Source organism: Drosophila willistoni, assembly GCF_018902025.1.
Source record: "Drosophila willistoni isolate 14030-0811.24 chromosome XL unlocalized genomic scaffold, UCI_dwil_1.1 Seg142, whole genome shotgun sequence".
Taxonomy (NCBI): Eukaryota; Metazoa; Arthropoda; class Insecta; order Diptera; family Drosophilidae; genus Drosophila; species Drosophila willistoni.
Window position 1 is genome coordinate 4472897 of NW_025814053.1, and position 27885 is coordinate 4500781.

General features: G+C 33.4%; 1 protein-coding gene across 1 annotated transcript; it reads right to left on the reverse strand.

The window, feature by feature from the left end:
• Positions 1-258: 258 nt before the first annotated feature.
• Positions 259-27273, reverse strand: LOC6652857 (UNC93-like protein). The gene is made up of 6 exons (XM_002075488.4): positions 27111-27273; positions 8846-9014; positions 2595-2729; positions 2112-2517; positions 1170-2029; positions 259-1064 (listed from the first exon to the last, which is right to left on the reverse strand). Exons 2-6 carry the CDS (start codon positions 8891-8893, stop codon positions 891-893), a joined length of 1623 nt encoding a protein of 540 aa, XP_002075524.1. The 5' UTR covers positions 8894-9014; positions 27111-27273; the 3' UTR covers positions 259-890.
• Between the last annotated feature and the right edge of the window lie 612 nt (positions 27274-27885).

Sequence of the window (27885 nt, forward strand, 5' to 3'; positions counted from 1 at the left end):
CTTTCACGGGCCAGTTTAAGTTTATAAATTTGACTATTTTTTTTTGTTGTTTTTCATTTAATTTTTTATGTTAGTTTTTACTTCTTGTGACTTTCTATTTTTATTATGGTGGTGTTTGTGTATGTGTGTGTGTGTGCATTGGATTATCACGTTTTCTTTTTGTTGTTCTATTTTTTTTTGTGTTTTTTTTTTATGTGGAATATTAACACACAAAAGCATATGTTTTAAGATTTATGCTAATCTAGCATTAAAATACAATTTAAAATAAAATAACAATTTATTAGGCATTATTTTGACACTCATACGAATACGTGTGCGTGTGTGTGTTGGTGTGTGTTGGTGTGTGTTGGTGTGTGTGTGTGTGTGTTGGTGTGGGTGATATACAACTAGGCAAACACACACATCAACAATTGCACTTTTCACTATATAAAGCTACAAATTGTCTTTTCTTTCGTTTGAAAACCATATTTTCTTTTCTTTCAATATATAGATCGATCTCTTTCTTTTTATCTCTCTCTGTCTTTCTTCTTCTTCTTTCCTGCTCCCTTATGTTCATTCGTGGTATCCTTGTTGGTCACACGAAGTATATTCAGAAATGTGCCAAAATGTTATAGATTTTGTGTGTGTGTGTGTTTGTTGTGGTGGGTCGGGAGCAAGGGGAATGTACTAAAGTGCCTAAATATAGACAACGCCTGTGGCTATGCAACATTTTTTTCCATTTGTTTTTTCTTTTTCACAAAAAAAAAATATATTATTATAATAAAATAAAATAAAAAGAAAAAAAAAAGGAGAACATGCAACAATTAACAAAACATATAATGGATAGATAGAGAATCTGAGAATAGAAATGTGTGTGTGTCTGTGTGTGTTTGTATATGTGTGTAGAGCTATTAGAGGCGCGTTACTACAATATCTTCTTCGAGATCATCGAGCTCATCATCGGTCTCCTCAACGCCATCAGCGGCATTGGCCTCAGCAGCAGCTGCAGCTGCAGCAGCAGCCGCAGCGGCCTCCTTCTCCTTTTCAGCTGCCTCCAGTTTCTCTTGCTTCTTGACCTTGCGTTGCTGCAAAACCAACAAAAAATCAAACAATTAAAATCGAAAAGGGTTAATGTCAAAAAAGAAGACTCCCAAGATAGGCTGAGCTTAAACTTTCATAGTGTAACTTACCTTCTTTCTGTAGAGAATCTCCACAATGACATAGCCAATGCAGCCGAGCGTCAAGACGGCCAACAGGATGTAAAGCTTCATTCTTGTGCACAACGTCGTGGCATAGGCATAGGCAATGACAAAACCAGCCGATTCCCAGAGACGATAGTTGGAGAACGCCGCCTCCTTGTTGCGACGGAAGAGCAGGCCATAGAGACCATTGATCTGTGTCTGCCAGACGGCATCGCCCACACCCCAGAGGCCGGACATGGCATAGAATATGATGGGATTATCGGGATTGGGACGCCAGAAGAGCATCACCGAAATGAGGGTGAAATGTACCACAGCGCCAAGGACAATGATGGGTGTGCGGCCAATGTACTTCATGACCGAACCGAAGAGAATCGAACAGAGGGCATTTACCACACCGAAACAGATCATGACGAAGCCAATTTTATTGACACCCAAAGCACATGCCACATAGGCCTGAGTGAAGTCGGCACCAATGAACGCCTGCTCCATACCAATGAAGACCGTGATGGGGATAAGGAGTTGTAGATTCGGTTTCTTCATCTGACGGAAGGTGGCCGAGAGCAGCTGCAGTCCTGAGAGTTCGGCTGCCGAATTGGAACCCTTACGCTTCTCACCATATCGCTTCAATGGGTCGAGGAAGAAGGCAATTATGCAAACGGCCGCAACAATGCATGACAAATAGATCATGGAGATTTCAAAGATTTCATCCTCCGATGGACGTTCGAGATTGCCGTGACCAGAAGTGCCGGTGCTGGTACAGAAATGTGCACCACACAAGGCAAGATCCTCCGCACTGACGGTTGAGTTATCGCTGCTGCTGCTGCTGCCATGGGGACCACTGGATAGCACTGTGGATGGGGGAGAGGAAACGTATTACATAACCCGACACACACACACACACACACACAGAAAGTAAAGAAGAAAACTTACCCAAACTGGAGATGAGATTGCCCCAGAGCTCAGCGGATTGCCAGGCCAGGAAGAAGAAGCCAAAGAATCTCACAATAATGGCATCAACAGCCTGTTCCGTTATCTTGGCATACACTTGACCCACCTGAGTCAAATAGGTGGCCTTCGATGCCCACATGGGAGCGGCACCCATACCCACCAGGATGCCAGCTGGCACCAATGTATAGAATCGCGGGAATAACTGGAATGCAATGTATGGAGCATAGCACAACATACTGCATACCAAAGTCCATTTCACTGTCAATTTCCTGATGATCAGTGTGGGCAAAAATATGCAGGATACCACCAAAGCGGCATATATCGCACTAAGCGATACTGTGCCGAGGCCGTCCTTTGAATTAATTGACGATTGCAGATTCGCTGTGCCCTACAAAAACCCAATATAAACCCAGATTTAGTTATCGCTCTTACAATATCATATCTTAAAGCCGGGGCCAATCCTACCTGAAATGCTGTAAACTGAACCATAAACGCTATTGAGATGATTGAGATATTCTTTAAGATGCGCCATTTCTCGCGCGGATTCAACACAACTTTCTCTCGCAGCGAGGCGGTGTCGGGCTCAAAACCAGCTTTTGGCTAAAAATAAAAATAAAAAAAAAAAGATCAAAACAAAATAAATAAAAAATCACATTATGGGAGATGAAGATCAGTGAAACAAATACACACACGCACACACATATCGGTTCAGAGAGGTGTGCCTAAAATGTTTGCCACAATCAGAAACTCAAATTCCCCTCAAAGCTAAAAGAAAAGCAACTGGAATTTTCTTTCCCTTATGATGTATCTAAGATCTATCTAGTATCTTGTAGAATGTTTCTGATTGTAGAAAACTATTTAATCAGTTGTCATTATTTGTTAAAAACAAATTACTAAAATAATCAACTTAAGTCTTCTAACTAATAAAGGAAACACCCAAATATTCCCAGGAAAATAGATGATGGAAAATCCCACTTAGGTTAGACCTGGCTTGATCTTTTTGTGGATTGAAGTGAATTGAGTTACTTAGTGGTTTATACTATATATGATATACGATTAATTGCCACCTTGTAGAAAGTACTTTTCATGGCCTCATATAGCGCATCTGAAAGTCAGGAAATCATTTAAACTGCTAAAAAGAGAAGTCACCTAGAAACTTCCCGAGAGTCTCCAGGTTTTGAGTTGTGTTTTTGTTAATTAATAATTACAAAAGAAAAGAATATACTACTTTCAGAATATGGAAATCATTTCAAAAGGATCCCTCAAGATGATGAGAGAGAACTGATCGGCTTTAAGTCCCTAGGAGCCCTCGATTTGACTAGCTATATCTTCAATAAAAATTTCTATAATATATTTCTTCAAAATGATTGAAAAGAGGATAAAAGAAAAGACACTTGATGGATACTTATACATCCAAATATAGGTATGGAAAATTTGCTTAAGAACTTGTGTTTTTATTGGGCACAGTCAATAACTCAGACATCTAAAGCGATGTGATCCACTTTATCCCATTTTTAGGACTTTAGCTTATTGGTAATTTATTTGAATTGTTAAGGTTAAAATCTTGATGTAAACTTGAGTAAAGTCTCACGTTTCAAATAGAATCCAAACCATATAAGTACATGTGTATGTAGGGGGATTGGGAAGTCAGCATGGGGGTGGGGTGGGGGTATCAATATCTACGCCCATGCCCCTGTAAAGGGTCAAGAGAGCGAAAGGGGTAAGGGGGAGCATCGTTCAAATTTCCGCTTTCTGTGCACGCGTTCGCCTGCATACACATTAATTAATTATTTATATCTTGTGGCATTTTACGATTTCGGTTTCTAAAAGGCAAAAAAAAAAAAATAATCCAAATCGAAGCAGCTTGAATTTTTGGTAAAAGGGCACGCGGCGCATGCGTTTTGATCGCGTTTCGCACGCGTTTTTCACTCAATGCGCATGATCGGCCAAAATGGCCATAAAAAATGCGCCTCAAGCGCTTGCCAATCAAAAGTTTTTATTTTTTGTTTTTTTTTTTATAAATTTATTTTCGTTCAACGTAGAACTGACCGAATTGCCATTTTGCATGCACTGCACAACAAAAACAACAACAACAACAAAAAACTATCAACTACTTACAGTCAAAAAAAAAAAAAAAAAAATATTGGCAAGAAGGTTACATGAGAGCCAATACGAGGGCACACACACACACACACACACTCTGTGTCGGTGTATTAGATATTATTATTTACGTAAATACACAAAAAACAAAAAGAAAAGAAAAAACTAAACTAAAACAAAATGTATTTGTTGTTTTTGTTGTTTCGTTTTGTTGATGCGGGACGGGGTCATAAAATTTAAATTGCCCTCACAAGACGAGGGGATATTCAAAGGGGCTACTGTATGTGTGTGTGTGCGTGTGTGTGGGGGGGAGGATGGTCCCATGTGTTAGTGGGTGGTTGGGTTGGCGGCTTCAGGGGGGGGTGTAGGATGTGGGTGGTTGACCAACACGCGCCGTTATGCAAACATCCCATCGATTACAGCGTTTTTTTCCGCTTTTTTGTGTGTGAAGAAGTGAGCGGCTCTTCCCCCCTCCTCCACCCTCTCACTCTCCCTACATTTATATTTGTGTTTTTTTTTTGTATGCAAATTTTCTTTCTCAAATTTTCTCAATCTTATCACAACGATCAATCAATAGATAGCTATAGTATATAGTAAAACAAATCAGTTTGTAGTGAAGGTGGAAGTTCAATTTTACTTTAGAATATTATTTTGCAAGAGAATTACTTAATTAGTGATTAGTTTTAATAGATAATTAAAGATGACATTGAATGCAATTTCTTGCAGCTTCGAGGGGGGATTACATTAAGTTTGTCAGTCGATCGCAAAAAAAAGGTTAAATCAAGTCATTTTTGTCTATTCTCCCATTAATATCTGTCTTTATGTATCAGATATTCGTCTATATAAATCTTCTAACTTTTCAATCTCTTTGAATTTAAGCTTCAGAACATATAAAATATTTGATTAATCAGGAATTTGGAACGTTTTAAGCATTTTTTTAGCTGTGGGTTTAAAAAGAGACCAAACAGAAGCCACGTCACACTTTTTTTTTTTTTTGTTTATATTATATTATGCAATTTGGCTCATTGCTCATTCGGCAGCAGCTGTGTTTGGCTTAAGGATTATAAAATTTACGAAATTCATCATCGACATTATCGAGAAAACAAAAACCCAAAATTTCAAGAGCAATCACATATAAGTACGACTCGAGTATACTCTTTACCAACTATCAGAAAGGTAACAACATATCAGGTCCAATTTTTCAGGTCCAATTTTGCCACCCTTTACCAAACGTATGTAATTACAGGATCGTTCCTTATAAAGGCTAATAATTAATACCAAAGACAGTTCAGAGTTTCATTTTAGTAAAGTTAAGTAAAATAACATGAGCTTTAAGTTCACTTGTGAAGGAAACCATTTCAGGTTTAATTAATGAGAACTCTTAGTATAAATATGTATAAAGTCGTATCCTTCCTAGATTTGCCTATTGATTTGTTATCTCTCGATAATCTTCAGAATGTATTTATTTGCATAGTTTTTCCCAAGGTGCATTAATAACTTTTTCAACAAGTTTGACCCAATAATAATTGCTCATACTTCCCCTCACTATGTTTCTCTCTATATCTCTCTCTCTGTCTGTCTGTCTGTTTGTTTGTCTTCTTCTGGGAAACTAGAAAACTGTTTGGCCGTTATGCCTGAAACATTTTTGCATACCTTTCATTACAAAAATAACAAAAAAAAAAAAAAAAAAAACAGCAACAACTGAATGCCTTAGTTAACATTGTTTCAAAGTATGAGTCGTGATTTTTAACAGCTGATGCTAACTTAAGATTGGGGATAGAGGGGCAGGGCCGAAGGCTTGGAGGCTTGAGGCTGAGACTGGGGCTTTCCGAATGTCTGGCTAGTTAAAGTTTTTTTTTTTCATAGAAAAAGCGACAAACAAGTGCGCGTAATAATAATACACACACCGGTTGACTGGTTGGTTGGTTGGTTGGTTGGTTGGTTGCTTGGTCGGCCAATAATGATATGCGAGAGTTGTGTGTTGTCTGCCCCCCTTTCGTCCCCAACCCGTTTCTAAAACACACACACACACCGTCTCAGTCTCAGTCTCCCTAAGTAGAAGGGGGGCATACATAAGAGCCGATATCTTTGAAAGCGAACCGCTGCAAACCAGTTAAATCAAGCTGAAAATAGAAAATTGCATATGTACATACATACATACATGGTGCATAGAGCATAGACAGAGAGGGGTGGCTCTATGGTATAGAAATGTTCAGATTCAGATTTAAATGCAAGAATATATCTATCAACCAAGTTGAGTTTTAATTGAATTTCAAATGTATTTACTTGTAAGGGCATTGAATTTAATTTTAATTGCTTGTTTAAATGCTCTTTAGTTAAGCAGAAGAAGAGCTTAATTTAAAATTTGATAAATTATTAATCATATTCAATAGGTTTTCACATGGCTGTGTACCACTGTGCAACAATGTGGCGCATGCGCACGAGATTTGCGTTTAAAAATAAAAATGCGGCACGTTTTGTATTTGCTTTTTTGGCTCACCATGTCTCCTTGTCTCTACTTCTGTCTCTCTCTCTCTCTCTCTCTCTCTCTCTCTATCTGTGTGTAAGAGTGTGTGTGTGAGAGTGTGTGTGTGTGTGTGTGTTTTTTTTCCTCTTTTACAAGCCTTTGCATTTACACTTTACAGAAATTCATGTTATTTGTGGTTAGCCGGTCTTCTTATGGGTTTTGTTACCCTCTCTACTTAAGCGGGTATATTACTTTTCTGTCTGTTCTGCCCTTGCACTATCTCATCTACCTAATATCTATGCTTATTTTTCATAGATCGTATGACTATATCTGAAACATTTGCCTAAAAGGTGAACCCTCTAAGAAAACTTTCAAAAGAAGGACTATGAATTTATAGTAGATTCTACACTACAAATAGAGTATATTTAAGGTCGGCATGTTGAATGGTAATTCGACCCTCTGAATGTGTTTTTATTTATTATTATTTTTTTTTTTTTGGACTGCTGCGGTCTTTGGTCTGTTTGTTGGCTCGGTTCGTTCTTGTCGTCTTTAAAACGAGTTTCTTTTTTCTTATTCTGGGTATTGTAAGCTAGCCATATTTATGATGATGAAACCTCAAAGACACCTCCTCGCGGGCCCCTTCACCCGTCGCCGCCCCCTCTTTATACTGGCTATTAGGTATTTTTTTGATTGTGTAATAAATAAATCGATAGCCCAAAAAAAAAAGAAAAAACAAAAACCAAAAATATTTGGCAAATTGTAAATTTTGGCAGCTGCAACTAATTACAAGCAATTGCTTGTCCCTATAGAAATATATATATATATACATACATCAGATGGAAGCTCAAACATTTTGACTGGATTAATGTAACTTGGTGTGTGTGTGTGTGTGAGATGGTGTCACTTTAAAATTTCTTCTTTCTTTCTGGGTTGCGTGGGTTTCTCGTATTCGTTCGATTTCTTGAGGTGAAATTTTCAATTTGGTTTCTTTTTGTTTCTTTCGAGGAGTGGCCATCTCATTTAATGATCATTAACATCCACACACATCTACACACATCACATCATTATCATTGCTCATTTTGATCACCATGATCATGAGCATATTCAAAAGCTCACATTAACTTCCTCCTCCTCAAAATAAACAACAAGCACACACACTTGAAGGCATATATATGCTTTGTGTCATTATAAAACATGATTTGATTTTATTTTATTCACGAAGGCAAACCGCCCCCTTTATACTCCCTCTCATCCACCAATCCACCACGACATTGTAGCCAACCTGGCCAACCTGGCTAGTTCTAATAAATGTGTAATATCACATTAGTATAACAATAATAATAATCTTGGCTTGACTTTTGTATTTTAATAATTCTGAATTCGAATAGTTCAAAGCAAACTTGTTTCATTCTTAAATTAAATATATGTATACAGGAACTTTCTATGTATTAATAGAACTTTAAATTGATGTCTCATATTTTTAGCGATGATTTATGCAGATTTGCATAGATCAAGACAGTTGGGGTTGAACAATATCCTATATAGATATTTATCTTAAATGGTTTACAAATTAGTAAAATACAAAAATTTCAGAAATTTGCTTAAATAGTCAAAATATTTAATTATTAACTAACAGCTGATTTCTAATTTGATTCAATACCAAAGTGATTAAAGTTCAAATTCATTTTTCGACTCCCTGAATTGGGAGTCTTTTTTCCGATTTTTTATTTATTTACTTGGATATTTAATATAAACTGATTAGTCCTACGTTTTTTACTCTTTTAGGTCTTTTTTTTAGCCTTTATAGAAAGTATCCTGTTTACTATTTATTTAAGTGCTTAATTTTGAAACAAATGAAAATGGAACAACCCTAAAAAAAGTGTTGGTTAACAGTTTTTGTTCTTGTTGAATATTAAAGCTTATTACCAAAGGACTTGAAATAATAAATGGAGAGAAAAAGTTTTTTATTCAATGGGAATTGTTTGTTATTCCAAGAATAAAGAGATTGCGAGCTTAGATAAGATTTCCTTTCAATTGTTCCTTTTGAGAGTTACTTCAAACCTTAAGCATTGATCCTGTAACTGTACTTTTTGCTAATTTTGCCTTACTTTCCTTCTATGTGGCTTTTGTGTGGTAGTTAACAACTTACCTTAACTGGCTCATCGTTTTCGAAGCCGGCGTTGGTAAAACCAGTCATTTTGTCTGGCTGGGGGATGGGGGCTTTGGTTAGTTAATTAATCAAACCACTGCCCAGTCGATCGTCAATTACAATCAGCGAGACGGTGAGACGAAAAACAAAAATCAATTCTAAATATATCCTGTAAATAGACAAAAGATTGAAACAAAAAAATCATTAGACAACAATTAGAGTTAAAAAATTATAAGAAGAACTTTGAAAGACAGATTTAATTGTTTTTTTGGTGATGATTATTCAAATTGATGGCACATTGAAAAGGGCAATGATTTATAAGAAAATATATATATAAATTGTGGGGGGATTTAAGAGGGTATTGTATATCTGTTTATTATATACATACATACATACATACATCATGTGCAATATAAGCACAACACAATGGCCATAACAATAACAATAACAATAATAAATAATAATAGTGATAATAATAACCGTTGAACAGCTGAAAAAGATTTTTGTTATTGAAATTGCCCAAGCCGCATAATAATTGTCGGAAATTTTGTAGACAAAATCAAAAAAAAAAAACAAACTGATGATGATGTTGATGATGATGAAGATCATCATGATGTACGACCCGAGATGTAGAGAGACGAGCAAGAGAGAAAGAGATTGTTAGAGGGAGGAAAGAGCCCCACAAGAGGTCAACTGTGAAGCGGTAAATTGACGCCCCCAACAAATTGACAAAAAATAAAATATACATATATATAAATATACATATTCTTGAGGTCGATCAAATCAACTAACTATATTAATAGAACTTTATACTAAATAAACACTCTATTTGATCTAATGATTTTGATTCAAGATCTATCAGTTCCATTTTTGTATGTGTGTGTGTGTGTGTGTCTCTGTGTGTGTTTTAAATTAAAAACATTTAAATCGTTAATCATAATATTTGACATTTATGTTCCACACGGCTGAATATGTATTTGCCATCATTTAATTGTTGTAATTGCTATTTCTGTTGGCCTAATGGTGGTGCTATTGGTGGTGCTGGTGGTGCTGGCATGGATTATGCCACTGTCTCAAGTCCCACTAGACCACAGACATACATACACACATACATATATGTTTGTATGTATAGAGGGTCAATCAAAAGTAATTATATATTACTGTTAAGCCAATTGTTAGCTGAATCCGCAATCGTATTTAATTATGAAAATAAGTACATTAGACTTCTATATATGTACATACACTCAAAAAAAAAGTGTTATAAATGTAGGAACTCTTGAAAAGATTTGTTCAAAATTTTACTTTGAGAACTCGTCCAATATATTGGAATACAAAAAAATGTGATAATTGAAATTTTTGAATGAGTTTTTTTTATAGAAATCGAATGAATAAATGACTTAATCGTTTGAAACCTAAGAGTGACCATCTGAAGTAATCATAAGCCACTGAAGATATATAATCAAATGAAATTCATGAAGCTTTCGAAAATCTAGGTACATAAAAGAATATTTAAGTTGCTATATACTTATAATATTATAAAATTTTTTGAAATATTAAAAAGAAAATTTCTCTTTCACCATGACATTTATATTATTGTTATCTAAAAGCAACAATAAATATAATCTGTATCTCTCTGTATACTAACTATTTTTGTAATGGACTCTGAAACTCTTTGTATACTTATTACTCTCATAAAAGAGAGCAAACTCTATGATTAAATATAGAATAGAAAAGCTGAATGGTGTCCAAAATCAAAGGTATCTTTTGGGGCTGTAAAAAGTCTCTCATTACCCCCCCTCTCTAGGCCATTAATGAGGTGTAAAAATGTTGAATTAAATCTGAATCCATTGTTCCATATTCCCTTTTTGATTAAGGAGCAAAGATACCTATAAGCGTCAAATACCTCAAAATGCTTCCGGTAAGTTTGTTAGAGTATTACTTAATAGGGTATCTATATGTTTGTTTTTCTTCGTTCGAGGCAAATTAATATTTATTTATGCAGAAAAAACCCAAAAAATAGCTTTGGACAGATGTGAAAAGATAATGATAGTAAAAGAAAAGAATAAAACAGAAATGAACAGAAATATTAAAGAGGGATTAAAATAAATTATGTTTTCTCTCTCTCTCTAAAAAAACTAATTCAATTCAGATGAATCGCCATCAGATAAAACGATCAACCGATATACCCAACAATAATTCGTATTCATGTATATACTTTTTCTTAATGACAAAATGTCTAGCTTAAGGGCCAATTCTGTTCAAATGACTATTATGTGTCTATATATTTCAGGTGTCTCTATACACATACAAATATATTGTATAATCGTATTACCTAAAAAAACAAAAAAAATCCTAACGAGACTACGTCGTAGTTAATCGAGCATTTTAGAAGCGGCATCTGACAGAACAAAGGAAAAACCTAAGCCGAAACCGGGCCATAATTAATAAAAAAAAAAACAAAAAAAAACTGACACACAAAAAATATAAAGAACTTGCTACTAGCCGACAGCCGATGATAACGACGTTTCTGATGCTGATGACGTCATCGCCAATAAGATCTGGTGGGAAGGGGGAATCGGTTAATGCTATTTACCATCCCCCCTTCTCTACCCATCATCATTCTCTTCTCCACCATCTTAGCCATTGAAGTATAACTCTCTCTATCCCGGATACCAGAAATCGGTTTGCACGTGTTATATATATATATGTATATATATATATATATATATATATATTGGAAAAATCAATTTTAGAAACTTGCGCGAGAGGGAGAGAAATGATGATTGAATGATAAACCAAAATAAGAAAACAATTGGCAATTTTCTACAATTTGAGCTTAGATTTAGATTTATAATATAAAAAATCGTAAATATATGTATATATATATATATATATATATATATATATATATATATATATATATAGATACATATGTATATGTGTAGTTTTTTTATGACATCTGCGTGTGCCTTTTGGCAGACACGCGCCTCGACGTCATAATCTTTCATTTATTATTCTACAAGTACTCCTAACAATAATAATACCCTCCATTCAGACCAAAAAAAAAAAAAAAAAACAGTAAAAAAAGAAGCAAAATGTTTTATGTACATATATGCACAGGTGTATATATCCATGTGTGTGTGTGTGTGTAACTATTTTTGTATTAAACAATAAAAACCAAAAGAAAAAAAAAAAGAGAAAAAACAAAATGTTCAAAGCAACAAATTGAGATTCGAATTTTCGTTGATTTACACTTTCGTTCAAATTCACAGCTCTTGCGCAACGGCAAAAACAAAAAATAAAACAAAAAGAGGGCCTAAAATGACTACCAATCTGCATTAGATGTTGGCCTACAAAAAACATAAAATGAAAGAAAAACAAAAACCAAAAACAAAAAAATAATACAAAAAAATAATACAAAAAGAAAAAACCAAAACCAAATCTTGCGTTACGTACTTTTTGTTTCACTTTTGTTTTTGTTTTGTTGCCCATTTTGGTTTTTATTGGCAAATTTCAATTACGTTATTACTCGAAAACATTAAGTTTATTGACATTCTATAAGGAGGTTTAATGGAAATAGAGAATGGTTTAATGGAAATAGAGAATGGTTTAATGGAAATAGAATTTAATTTTCATACAGAGACAATTTTAATTTGTAATTGAAACGCAATTAAGGTGTAACTTTTTTGGGGAAAGGATTCTAAATAGATAGAAATGTAAATCAAACTAGTCCCAAGTTAATGATGGAATAAATGGTCAAATTTCAAAACAGGGATAATCCAGGCATGGTAGATGCTGCTGTGTGAGAATAAAGCCTAATGGAGATTTATAGATCAGTGAACTAAATTCCTACAGACTCTTATCCATCTCTTTGAGATATGATGCCAAAATTTTATCATCTATTCAAGCTTTTCTATGCTGTAATAATGGCAGTGGGAATCAATGTTTCATATCGTTCACCGTTCCCTGTTAATGTGTCCTGTGGGATTTGGGTATAATACATTAATTTTTAAAAAGGGAAAACATAATTTAACATAATTTCTTCCACCTATTCAAAATATGTAGATTTGTTTTTTCCTTTAACTCAGCTTAGAGCTTCTGACGATCGTGCTTCTATATTACAACATAAGCATTATCTTTTCAGATTTATTCATATGAAATACAGTACTTTTGTAATTGTTCGTAATGGTAAGACATTAAATTTAAGTCAAACCAATAACACTTTTTTTTACCTATTTCATTTCTATTTCGTACTTATGTTTCTAAAGTTCTCTGGTAGCTAATTTAAGAAGTTAAACTCACGTATTGCAGTCAATAATTCTCATTAATGTTAAAAATAGTTTAAATAAATTTAAGTTGTTGTTAAAAATTATGTAAAAATATGACAATAAAAATATTACACAAGTTAAGTAGGATTTTTTAATTGAAAATGCAAAAAGTAATTGAATTGCAATCGTCTGTAGCTTTTAAAAAAAAACAAAAACAGCTAAAATTAGATGATAAAATTAAGTACTTTGCAAAGAATATCAAGAAAATTACTTAGAAAAAGAAAATATACATATAAATCTAAATAATAATAATATTAGCTTTTTAGCATGGCCATTAAAAACTAAAATAAAAAACGTTATTGTCGGAACGCGGTAAACAAAAAGAAATTATTGAACACAACACAAAAGACTGAGCAATTTTTTCATGTTTTGTTTAACTAAAAAATTATTTAATATTTCATTACTTTTTCATGAAAAGTTCTATGCAATAAACAAGAAATATTTAAAAAAAAGAAACACAAATTAATGTTTAAAACTTTGAAATGAAAAAAAATACACTAAAATTATAATGAATTATCCTTATGAAAAAAAAAAATGACACAGTTCATGTATAAATAGAAAAGAAAGTTGACTTTTTGTTGCAAGTTAAATTTTTGAATTTTGTAAATTTTTGTCAAGCATTTTAGGGATAATTTTTTTTTTTTATTTTCACTCACTCACACTCACACACACACAGAGTTTATGTAATTTAGATTATTCATTTTTTTGTATACCTCTTTTCGCTTGGCAATTCCTTGTGGTTTAATATTTGTGGTATTTGATTCGTTAGCTTAACTTAGTTTTTTGGGTACCGTTCAGTTTTTATTTATTTTGTATTTTTTTTTTATTTCTTTCGAGTGTGCGGCAAACCCAATGTCTGACACTACAATGCCAAGAAACCGCGACAACGTGCGAATTTTAAACGAAAAGGCACTTTCTAGCTAATTGGAGTGATTAGTGGCAGGCGTCGCAGTCGACGTAATCGTAAATGGCCCGGTCCAAGAGCACCATGGCCAAGATACCTACCTACCTACCTACCTACCTACCTACCTATATACATATATACAGTGGCTATCGCTGGCGACTGGAAGCGTTAAGAAGCGTAGAACTGTAACGTGTAATCAGCCCCAGAGATAGAACTGTAGACGAAAGTATTCTTTTTCGGCTGTGATTTGTTTGCCAATTTTAGAGGAGAGAGCGAGCATGATAGAGATAAGTAACTGGGAGTGTATAGAGGGAGCAGCAACAGGTGGGCTAGTGATTGGCCAAAGAGTTAAAGAAGGAGGAGGAGGAGGAGGAGGAGGAGGAGGAGCGGGAGGAGGAGGAATCGTCAGCACGTCGATGTCGGCTCGCTTTTAAATTGCTTGATTTTAGTATGGTCAATTGATTTTAAATCTCGATTTCGGATAAGAACTGAAGGGCTATTTAATAAAAGGAGTAGGCGACTCGTCATCAGTTGATTTAGCATGGAATAAATTTCAATGTATGGTGTAATAAAGTTAAATTTGATCCTTTTACTTTGTCAGTGATTAGTAAAGTTGCATTTCCTAAACAATTATAATGATTTCTGAGAAATTTCAAGTTAATATTCTGTTGATTTGAACTTGAAATTATCAAGACATGCTAATTAAGATCTGTTTCGTTTGAAATAGCTTCAGATATTTCTTCTTCCTGGTGTCGATAAGCAATCAAATTGAATTGTCCAAGATATATGTATGTATGTTTGTATGTATGTATGTATGTGGGTATGTTTCAGCATTTTCAGTTATTCTTATTTCGTATACGATGATAAGATTAGACAGGCTAACCATATATACACACTCATACATTGGCCATTTATTGTCTATGTATGGGCCGACAATTGGCCGATGCAGACCATAAATTCTAATTAAGAAATGCGCATGGATCGGCAGTAAACAAATGAATAATCGAATAAATATATATATATTGAATATATGATACATCCATTTTGGTGTGTGTGTGTGTGTGTGTGTGTGTAATGGCCACTTCAGCTCATCCTGGGTGAGCAACATCTTATCGCTACCATTAGCGCGTGATTACGTGAACTGTGATTTTTTTTCCGTGTGACCGAAAGGGTATCATTAAATTTATAACCCACGATTCGGCCAAGTCATTTGAAAAAAAAAATCACTTACTTTTAATATATGAATATAAATAATAAACAAGTAGGCAGCTAGGCAGCTACTTTTCGTCTTGACTATGGCGTGTTAATTGTTCCATGGAATTGCCAGAAAATATGTGTTTTTATTTTGGTTTCTGTATCTTTTTTTTACTCCCAAAAACCCCGCCCTACAATACAATATGTATAATCTTTATGTATGGACACTCGAAATATTCAAGTGGGCCCATTTGGCCCACCTGAAGAACATTTTTTGACTGGTATTAGCTTTCGTTATAGATAGATCGAGCCAATAGATCGATCAATCGATCGGACGATTTGCTGTGATCAAAGACACGCACGTTTCTGACATTTTATTATATCACTTAACGGTTAACTGCAAAAACAAAACAAAAACAAAAAACCTCAATACCAAACTGAAACTAAACAATGGGCTAAAAACGAAACGACGACGAGTGTAGAGTCAACTGTCAGCAGAAAAAAAAAAACGTACAAAGAAATATGAAACAAAATTAACAAAGTTGCCTGAGCAGTTGTGTCAATATTTTAGTTGAAGGGTACCGCACTCGACTGTTTTATTTTCTTCCCCGCCTCCTCCTTCTCCACAATTTTTTTTTTGTTTTGTCTTTTATTATATACCGCAAAACCCAAATGAATTGAAACGGAAACCGATACCGAACAGTAACCGAAATGAGTTTCCAAAAGGCATCATCATCATCATCATCGTCATCTCACTCAGACTCGACAAAAACGACACCTGAAGAGCGCACAGATTAAGAGGTAAGCTCTCAGCTCAGGGGCTGATTGACTGGAAGCTGCTCTATTCCAAACCAAATGCTAAAGTTGAATATGAAAAGTCTCTGACCTAGTTGCAAGACAAATACATATTTTGATATGGCATTGGCCATCCCAACATAAATAGCCAAATAATATTAAAATATTATAAAAAAAACTAAAGAAATCATTGTTTTGTTTTTTTTTTTTTTGCATAAATTTACTGCAAAATACTATTTTTTAGTTTTGGCAAATTTGAGCTTATTGTTTTTGTTTTTTTTTTTGTTTCTTTTCATTGACAAATGTCAATGGCTGATTGACTGAATGTGTTTGAAGAGGTTTCTTTAGCCAGTGGGCGTGGCCAATTGACCAAGAGTGTTTAAATCTTATCATATGTAATCGGGTAACAGACGAAACGCATACCTATACTATAATCTAATCATAGTAATACCCTTTAGAATATATTCCTATTCTAATTATGAGAATTTACGAAAATAAAAAAGACGGTCAAATCGGTCACTTCTATTCCCCTCTGTCGGTTCACATTTCATGGCGTATTTATAGAGTTTCTATCATATCACAGCTGTAGAATCGATTAATTAAAACCAAAAAAAAAAAAAAACAAGGAAAATATATATTCAAAAGAAACAACACAACAAAAAAAAACAAGCAAAGAAACTCGCTTGTGAATATGAATTTATCATTAATAAGATTTCTAAATCGATTTCTATTCAGAGATTTTTTTTATTTTTTATTATTATTATTTTTTTTTTTTGTTTTTTGCCAAGTCACGTGCATGTCTTCTATGTGTCTCTGTGTGGACTCTTTCAAGTGGTCCAAAAGTTGGTTAAAGACTTGACTTGATTTCGTATATGGATTTGACTGGTTTTGTTGTTGTTGCTGTTTTGTCTGTCTGACTGTCTATATATCGGTGTCTCTGTCTGTCTCTGTACTGTGTGTTCTGTGTTTGTTATTGTTTCTGCTATTTTTAGTCAATATTTTTAGCTGCTGATTTCATTTCATTAAGAGCCCAAGACACTTGAACCTTTTTTTTTTCCATTATTATTATTATTTTTTTTTCCTTTAGCCACTTGATATTTTGTTTAATTGAACGAATGCCGCAAAAAAAAAAACAATATATGAAAAGTTTAAACACTAAGCACAAAAACTCGCGACAAATAGTCTAAGGCGTTTCTGTGGGCATATGCTGCGTATGCGTAATTTCGATATGGGTTAAACTAAATGAAGTGAAGCGCCTGAATCTCTAGTGGCCATATACATACTTGTGTTAAAACTGTTGATTGCTAGACTTTAGTTTGCTTGATTATAACTAGTCACGGTCTGAGTCTGAGTGTCAGAAGAAATGCCGCCATTGGTTTTCAGTCACCAATCGGTATTTGTCCTAAGCGGCGGCCACTTTGTGTCTAATAAAATTGTATTTCCTTCAAGTCTTCACATTAGTCTGTTAATTTGTGATATATGCAAAGACTATAGTAACTAACTAAGTCATTTTTAGTATGCCTTTCTTCTAAGCATATGAACTTTTAATGATTATCCATTTAAAAAATATTGAATCTGATTCAAAATCTACCAGGAAATCTCACAGAATAATGAACATATATGTTTTTTCTATCCAGAATGTTATGTGAATTGTGTAATAGCCATGAAATAAGTATATATACCTATATAGAGAAAGACATAGAGAGGAAGCGAGAGAGTAAAAAAAAAACCAAACAAACAACCAAGCAAAGTGATTAGTATGGGAAAAGTGCTATAAATTGTACAGTGGATTATAAGAGTTAATTGCGAGTAGTCAAGGTCGTAGCTACAAGGGGGAAGGTCTGGCTAATCTTAGGGTAATTATTTGTTGACAAAATTGCAAAGTTATTTAGAAATGAGTTCAACTTCGTGCATGTATGAAAGAAAGTAGTCTAATTGGATTATAATCAAGTGATAATACAATGTGATTAATTCGATTGTCGACTTTTCATTCATATATACATACATGTATATATATATATATATATATCTGTGCCATGAACTAAATCGTGAATTTCTAGAAACAACTTTGGACTCTTTGACACTTGGTCTAATCCAGGCGGCTTTAAGCTCTCCATATTCACAAACTCATTCATTGGATGAGTGGCAGATTCGTGCTAATTGTGTGTGTATGTGTGTGTTATAATGGCCTAGACATTGTATAACTTGAATGGTAAATAAAATAAAGCCATGGAATTTCTGTATATTGCCCCACAAACAACAGAGAACGACGGGAGTCCGTTTGGTTATTGTAGTTAATGATAAGAATCAATCGATTTATAGTTACTAGCATTTGGCGGATATGGCCCAATCTTTATGGTCAGTCAAATCAATCAATTTAAATTTGATTAGACTGTGATTTGATATTTTTCACACATACATACATATATGTACACACACACACACATGGGCAGTTTTTATAATATATGTATGTGGTTAATATTATATATTTTTGTACGTATATTACAAGCTGGTTAAGCCAAAAATATTATTATATTTTATGGCTTTCAAGTCACGCGAAGTGCTTGACATCGAGACAAAATGTCGAAAACGTTCAAAAACGACTGAAGCCAGAGACCCGAATCAAAAGCGAATGGGTTATGAGAATGGCGGGTATATTTGTATAATATCTTTTCATATAGTATGTATTTATATAGGTATATGTATGTACCTATATATAATCTATATAGTATATATTAACCATGTATACGGAGAAATCATTGTTATTAATACGATTATTGTGTGCACAGTTGCGTGTTAGTTTTCTGTGATTTTTGCCCACATAATCTATTCTTTGTTTTGTTACTTTTTTTTTCTCCCCTCATTTTCATTTTCAATTTAACTTTTATTTACTTTTATTATTATTTTTTTTTTCTTCATTTTTGTTTCGTTTTAATTTCAATGGCAAAAATCTGTAGATATAGAGGGAAAGAGGGAGAGAGAGCAAGGGATATTAACTGTTATTATTATTATACGAGTTTTGTATCCATTTCGAAATGGCAAATCAATTTATTGTACTCAAATTGCCGATGTCAACACTAAAATAAACAGAGGGCTGGTCAAACTGGCGATAATCACGAATTTTCAATACCCTTTTGAGTGAAAAGTTAATAAATTATATACATAGATGGAGAAAGAGATTAGAAACAGCCACATCATAATCATATCAGACAGCCAAGATGATATTATGGCTCTGAGTTGTAATTAAATCAAATCAAAGTTGACTAAAATGAGTGGATTTGGATTCAAAGTCATCTGAAACTAGTTGGTAAACCTATCACTGACAATAATATAAGATGACAATCAAAATACAAGACCAAAAGAAACAAAGAACTTTGAAGAAAATCCAAAAAGATATTTCAAGACTGTCCGTCTGTCATGTAACCACAGGACATTGGCCCATTGGAGTTCACGAATTGAGGATTGGGCTTCTTTCCAATACATTTTGCAGGAGCTGCAAGGTCAAGGACACGGGCAAGCCAGAGATGGTGCCCCAAAACAAAACAGCCCAACTCCATTTGGAATGCGTCTCCACTATTATCTATCAATCTAACCAAGCTCTAAAGTATTTCTAAGATCCGATTTATATATATAAATAGTTAATAGCTTAAATGGCTTACATCAGTTAGAGAATTTGTTAATATATGCGTTTGCAGAAGATATATTTTACATACTCTCCATTTCGTTTAGTGTATAAATATGAACATAATAATTAAATGTTAATAATTCAACAATATTTCGCTTTTAATTGTCTTAACTTTTGTGTGTGTGTGTGTGTGTGTGACAATCTGTTATTACGCAATTGCCGGTTGTTTGGTCATTAATGGTAAGTTCAATCAACCTAAAAGCTGCAACCGAGCGAAGAGACAAAATGAAATAACCAACTAACCAATTGACTAGCCCAATTGTGTTTGTTTTAGTGGTAGATCAAAAGATATATACATATGTTAAAAGCATCAATATTAGATATGATCCCTTTTTAGATTTTGGCCGACCAGGCAAATAACTTTCAGTTACATCAATCATACGCACTGTGGCAACCATTTGACATTGTTCAAATTTCACATTTGTAATTCGCGTACTTAAATTGTACATCTTGGCCAACGGCTTCCCACAATGGCCGAGACTGAGACCTTCATCAACAATTAGAATGCAATTAGTGGCAACAACTATAGCAACAACAGCAAGTAATGAGAGGAACACAAAAAAACTCCACGAAAACAAAGTTCTAGTACAAAAAAACAAAAAAAAATACTACATTGCATTGAGCTTCAATTTTTTTTCTGTATTCGCTTCGTTCGTTTATTTTTTTTTCAATTTGCCTTTAGCTTTAGTTGGTTGTCGTTTTATTTTACGTTGTTCTGTATTTTTTTTTCGTTTATAGTTAGCCTTATTTTTTTTAAATTTTTTTTTTGTTTTTAGTTTTTTATCTGTTATAATAACTTCCGCTTCGCTATCAGAAGTAAGTTGGGCAGAGTAATTACACTACAGCATAGTATTTATTTATGAGGAATGCTACCAAGATGAGAACGAACTCTACATGACAAGGAGGAGGAGGAGGAGTAGGAGGGGTGAGCAGAGAAGTTGGCTGAGTGGAAGGTAAAAACGTTGGGATGATAAGTCGTGAGTTGTGGTTGTTGTTTGGTAGTGTGATTATTCTCATCTTTGCTTAACCCAAAATGAGTTAATATTATTTATAACTGGTTAACTTTTTCCTTCTTTTTTTTTTTTTTAATTTTAAGTGCATAATTATGCTTATGCCCTTACAGAGTCTATAGGCTCAATTAAAACACGATTTGATTTTGAGACAGGTAAACAAAAATGTCGAAGTTAATTCCCTGTAAGTTGCATTGAAATCAATAGAAAGAAAGACAATTTTTTTTGTTGGTCTAAAGTTATTGTTAAGGTATACTTTATATAAGCATAACAGATCCGCTTCAAAGATCAACTCATCTATCAATAAATACAAATATGCAAGATTCTGATTGATGTCTCCCAGCCAAACAAAGAAACGACACAAAAAAATTGTTCAAAAATAAATTGAACAAAAGGTAAGAAGAATAAAAAAGATTTATATACCTATAAGTACATCCATGTATTGTACAATGTGTAGGTACATAACCATAATTTGCGTAGTAATAATCACTGACACTTCATTTGTAAATAAGAATCTGTCAATTTCCGTCAAAATGGCTGCTAATGAGGCACGCGAGAAACAACTTCTATACAGGTAAGAAAAAAGAATTTTTTTTCGGTTGTTCTTATTGGCAGGTGTTTAAGCCCAAAAATAAACTTATATAGTATACTTATATACTAATACCCTTGTTGAGGGTATTAAACAAAGAGACCAAGCTAAGACGATTCTTTATTTGCTCTGCTGCGCAATTACTTTGTAATTAATTGCCGATTCTTTGTGGGTTTCTTTTTGTCTAAACTAAAGGAAAATTATATGTATAACATTCGAATTTATCTAAACAGAACTATATGATATGGTAAGCCAATCTTAACTAGTCTTAATGAAAAGATGCAGTACACAATCACAAGTTCAATTGTCTTGAGAGTGAAAGAAACAAAAGAGTTTACTTTATTTATCGTATATTCACATGATTCTTAAATTGGTTGTTCTAGGGGTTCGAATCGGCAAACAATCTTAACTTAACTTATCTATGTTAATAACATGCCTTACCATTTAAATTGAGGTAATACATTGCACTAATTCAAAGGAACATGGCTATATGGACTTGGTTCTTAATGCTTTTTTTTGGTTTGTCATTAAGTAAAAGCAGTTTTAGTTATCATTTCTCTGGGGCAAGATTCCAAAAGAAATGATTATATAATTATCTCTGTATATAGTTAAATTCGTTTTGTTATATTTTTGGTTTGAAGTTTGTTCTTTTGTGTGCTTGTATTTTAAATTATTTTCGATTATCTTGAATATTTCGATTAGAAATGTCTTGTGTCTTAATTTAACTATTTCGCGTGCTGATTTTAGTTTAATTTCGTGTGTCTGACATTGAGTAAGTATTTTATATTTTTTTTTGTTCTTTCTTGCTTTCATCCTAGATTAATCTGTTTCTTTTGTCAGATTGCTCCTATCTATTTCGATTTGAAGTTACAGTCATCGTACCAAAAATAGTTAGACCAATAAAACAAAGTCCATGTGATCTTCAAGTGCAATTCAAGAAGTTCTCTCTTCCTTTGACTCAATATCTCTCTCTCTCTCTCTTTCTATCTAGAGTGTCTATTTTAATCTCTCACTCTCTCTCATATAGTTGAAGAATATTCTAGCTTTTAGTATTATCATATTATTTGGAAGCGTTAGAATTTTTTTTGCTAATGTCTTTTGCCCAGAGCTTTCTGGCCGTTTGTAGTTATGAAATGTGAAATCTTATCAGAGTTAGAATTGTGATCTTGATGATACTCATCACCATCATCATCACGATCATTATTATAATCATTAACGTTGCTAACGAAATCGTATTGTTCATACATTCATATGAACGTTATCGTGATTCAGAGCTGTAATTATTTGGCTATAAATAACAATAAAAATTTAGTCGTAAACCCAAAAGACCTCTTGTTAACCGCTGCTACTACCTACTACCAACTGCTGCTGATGGTGGCTCCCCCCAGTTGTTGCTTATCATTATGCTTGATCATCGTATACACGGTTGTTTTATATAGCTATATCTATATAATATATAAAATTTATATGTATGATAATAATTGGGGTGGTGAAAGCCCTTCTACGATACTAAAAACGAGATGAAGACGCCGACGAATTTCGTTTTCGATTGTTATTAATTATGCGTCATGGACATGGAAAGTTTAACGAGATACATGTACAGGTATAACTATATCTATATATATACTAAACAGATGCATTTACAGATGCAGATACATAAGCGGCTTTTGGAAAATTTTTCGTTGTCGTTTTTCCAGTGCCTTGAATTCGATTCTAAAGGTCACAGTGGCAGCAAAAGCAACAACAACAACAACAACAACAACAACAACATTGACAATGCCTTGCCAATGGAAGGGAGTAAAGTTAAAACGACGAAAATATATATATCTATATCTAAAGATATATATGTATTAACGTATATATAGGTATATGCAAAGAAAAACAAGTTTTCGAATTGTGGCTGCCATGGTTATGGGTGTTTTTTTTTTGTTTTTGTTTTTTTTTTTTTTAATTTTTGGTAGGGGGAGGCAGCATATTTGTGGCTTACGCAATAACTAGTGGGTCTGTTGCACCTAACCTACACTGGCCAACAAAATTCAAGAATCTATCAATAGCTAAGGGTATTCCTATGAATTTCATTGATAAAACTGAAACTATCAGTGAATGAATAAATGATTAAAATTAATTTTGTGGTTGTTTTAGCAATACGAAACGAAATCGAGAGCAACAAATCGACCCATTGAACGTTTTACTCGGAATATGGTCGAGAGCAATTAAATTATTTCATTCATTTTCCATTAATTTCTCATGCAATTTCATTAATTTGCTTCACTCAATATTTATTTATTTTTTGTTTTGTTCGTTTTTGCTTCGCTTTAAAAACTTTTATAGTTTAATGTTTTCTTTATGGTTTTTGCCATTTTGTGTTTAAGCCTATTTTCCTAATATTTCTAGGAAATATAAAACGCCATCCCTTTGAACCTGTGAAACTGCATTAACACCTTGCATTTAAGCAGTTTGTCGACCTGTGCAATTTTGCTATATCTAAAAAATAGATGAAAAGTTGGTTTTAACAAAAGAAAATTTACTACACACCAAAAAAATTTGCTTGGTGCAAAAGATGTCTAACATATATACACAAAATTTTTGTTATCAATGTCAGGTGAACGGAAAGTTATCATCTTCAAATTTCGTATTCACGATGATGATGATGATGATGAGGGTAGATGGAGCTGCACCTTAACTTTAATATAGACATTTTAATTAAGTGATAACTAGTTGCTCCAATTTGAAAGATTTGCGCTGGCCTTTTTTGTTTTCCTTTCTTCTTTATTTTTTTGATTCTTTTCTTTGTGGTTTGTTTGTGTTATACAGATATTTGCAAATTCGATTATCAAATTGTTGTTTAAATATTTGCAGACTTGTTTGGCACTTGCCGTGCCAAGAGGGGGGAAAAACAACAAGCAACTTACGTATGGGGCGTATGAGTAATAAAATCAACCTGCCAACCTGATCATCATCTTCATCAGAATCAGTATCAGCATCAGCGACAAAATTTGTTGTGTAAACGATCGCAACGATATCAGTAACCAGCAGATATAACAACAACAACAACAACAACAACAATAATAATGAAAACAAAAACCCAGACAGACAGCTAAAAATGTTATAAAAATTATTATTTTGTATTTTTTTCTTCTCTCTTTTCTCCGTGTATACCCTGTCCCGGGAAAGCTCTTCAATGTATTTGTGGCCTTGTTACAGGGTATCACTGTGTCGACCTTATTACTTGCTTTTCGACTCATCTTTTTGATGTTGTTTTATAGATGCGACAACGAGAGCGTCAACAGCCTCGGATAATTGTCAAAAGGAGTTGCTGACGAGGGCTGGCTGACAAGTAATACATATGTACATATGTATGTACATATAGGCCTAGCCCTGAAAGTGATTGACATTTTATGCCTCTTTCTTTTCTCTTTGCTGATTATTCTCTGCTCTTGTGTTTAAACATTCTATTAGCTGACTACTGTCAACTGAACCTTCTTATGCAGTTTTAAGAAACAACTCGACAACGCAAAAACAAATTTAATAGAAGCACACCATCTGTTTAAACACACACACAAAATATCTATATAGAAATTGAAATAAATGCAAGCCATACTCAACAATTTGCTTAAGAGTGAGTCTTTTTGGGTATTCCCAGAGAAGAAATGAGTTTTGCAGTTGAAGAAAATATATATAAAGAATTAATTCCTCTTATCAAACTAAATCATCATTTAAATAAGTTCTAAGACAGTTTTTTGTCAAAATTTTTGTATTCAACAATTTCTCATACATAATGAATAAAATTTATCTTTCGTCCAACCAGGCGTATGCGTAATATTAATAATAAACGAAAACCCTATCTAATTGAGGAAACCTATTTAGCCATTATAAAAAAGCAATTTAAGTTTGAATCGAGTTTTGTTGCGGCTTTCATAAGGTGTTTATATCAATGGCAATTTGAAGACATTTACATATCGGATTATATACCTATATATGGAAAATTTGGAATAAGATGAAAAAAAATCAAAATTTTTGATCTAGCAGAATCAATGAAAGTTTTTGCCGAAATATAAATCAAAGTATAACAACTATGTAGATAATATGTACTGCAAATAATGAAAGAATAATCATAGTAGTTCAAAGATCTATCTCTGAATGAGAAGGTATATATATTTTAGATACATATAGCAATCGGTAAAGAAAAAAGGTGAACGATTTCAATGGATATGCCATTTTTAGGAAATGGAGAAAAGGGTATCAAAATGTCGCTCGCGTAATTTATTGTTCATTGTCAGCAATCTATCTTGATTTGTATCTGTATCTATAACTGGGTTTTTTTTTTTATTTGTATCTGTAGATATTACTATTTCTGTTTGCGTTTGCGTTTTTATTTTTTGTGTTTGTGGCGCTTTTTTTTTTGTTGTGTTGTATGTGAGTTTTTTTAATTTTTTTTTTGCGGAAGTGCATTGATTTTCCACTCAAGTGGGCACTTGACTTGACTTGTCATGGAATAATTTTCTCACCTTTTTCTTTTGAAGCTCTCAAAAATGGTTAATTAGTTTTTTTTTTTTTTGCTTTTGCTTTTGTTTGCTGTAACTACTTTTAATTAGAACTTTGTCATAGGTATTTTGTTTGTTTAAAGGTTCTCTGTATGTGTGTGTGCTGTGCCAGATGATTTGTTACAGCACATTTATGCAAATTCTAGATTGAAAACAATTTTGAATGTGCGGATATCCGCCAAGAAAGGGTTTTGGAACGCATCATCGAAGCGAAACTCTACCCAGAGGCAGTGAAAGTTTTCTATGTGGATTTTGTGTGTGTGTGTGTATGTGTGAGTGGATTTTATTTTAATTTGTTTTTTTTTTTCTTTTTGAGGCTGTGAGTTGCCTGCTTTATAAGCTGGGATTGAGTTTTTGTATGTTGGCCGGGGCCAACGAGAGAGCGGTCGTCTATTTGAAAAACTGCGCATGTGCGTTGAAAACGCTTAAATAACCCCCCGCCAAGTTAAACCAATGATGTTTCATGCAAGGCGCATGCCAAAAACAAAAAAAAAAAAACAAACACCACAACAACAAAAAACGACAATACATATCCATAAGATGGATAAACATATCTCTGTATAAATATAGAGATGGATTTATATACATACGTCACAAGGCCATTTTTGGTTGGCCAAACAATATTGAAAGCAATCCGGCAGAGCTAATTGCAAGACAATTAATTGATGTCCCCCTCTGCCCCTCATCCCCCACCACCACCGACTTGATGGCGATCGAGTGGGTGGCAAACTGACTTTAGCCTGTCTTAACCAAAGAAAACCAACTGATTAACTGACTTTTCACAGCTGTCAATTTAATTGAACTGAGTTACTTATCACTCATACAAATTGTCTATTAAATGTCAATTTACTATATCAAATTTTACTATATAGAATTGTGACATTTTAAAGCGAATGAAACTTCTTGGGCGATTTTCTTTGAACTGTTATATAATCTCTTTTCGATTCTGAATAAGTTGATCAGAATTGCTTGAATTGATTGTTTTTACTTAAAAAAAACTTGTTCACTATTTCATCTTAATATCGATTTAGATATATTCTCGGGAAATTTGTCAGCTTTAGTTGCCAATTCTAAAAAAAATGGGGATTTAAGACGAAACTTCGAATATAATTTATATGAAATTTTTAGAATTTGAAACTGAAAGAGTCATTTTGAAAAATATTGCGAAAAATCTTTTGTAAAGCTTAATTTGAAAAGTTATATCCTTTTTACTTACCGTTATTTAGTCACTGCGATCACAACACTTGTTTGTGCCTATATTTGAGCGTGTGTGTGTGTGTGTGTGTGAGAGTCTGTGGAAAGGCCCAAACAGGATGCGTCGTTTAAGCCGCTTCACGCAAAAGCAACAAATAAAAAAAAAATTAATACACTTCCGTCTTTTAATGCGGTCTTGTTGTTGCTGTTTTTTTTTTGTTGTAAATTATTTATGATTTTGTGTGTGTGTTATTGTTTCTTGTTGCAATTAAATATTATATAATTTGTTATTTAATCTCGTTTATATACTTTTATTTGTTTGTTGTTTTTGTTTTTTTTCTCTGTCGTTATTGAATTAATATTTATTAGTTGATTTTGGTTTTTGGCTAAAAAATTCTTGGCGGGGGCGAGTAGTTTACATTTCCAGATTGGCAAATTTGATAAGCGCAATTGACGAAAAAAAAATTTTAGTAATAATATTGTTCCTTGGTCTATAGGAAGCAGGATCTAATTTGGTTTTTATTTTTTATTACTTGTGGATTATTTTTTTTTTTTTTGCCCGTGTTCAGTTTATTGGCACTGAAAATTTTGTTGTTTCTTTTTTTTTTTTAGTTTAGCACAGCCGCCGAATTTGTTGTTCCGGAATTTTGGTAAAATTATTTTTTTGGAATTTAATTTATTATTATTAAAAAATTAATTTTTTTTTTTTGTTAACCAAAAAAAAAAACACGACCAACTCGAAAACGCACTGAAACGGTATTAAAAGCCGAGACTAAATAACTTTGCAAGTAATTTAC

Bases quoted from the DNA above. Each gene is read 5' to 3' on its own strand.
- LOC6652857 (XM_002075488.4), bottom strand. From the start codon at position 8,893: ATGACTGGTTTTACCAACGCCGGCTTCGAAAACGATGAGCCAGTTAAG. The intron at 2,030-2,111 runs GTAAGTTTTCTT...CCCCATCCACAG, and splicing joins CAATCTCATCTCCAGTTTGG to TGCTATCCAGTGGTCCCCAT. The intron at 1,065-1,169 runs GTAAGTTACACT...TTGGTTTTGCAG, and splicing joins AGATTCTCTACAGAAAGAAG to CAACGCAAGGTCAAGAAGCA.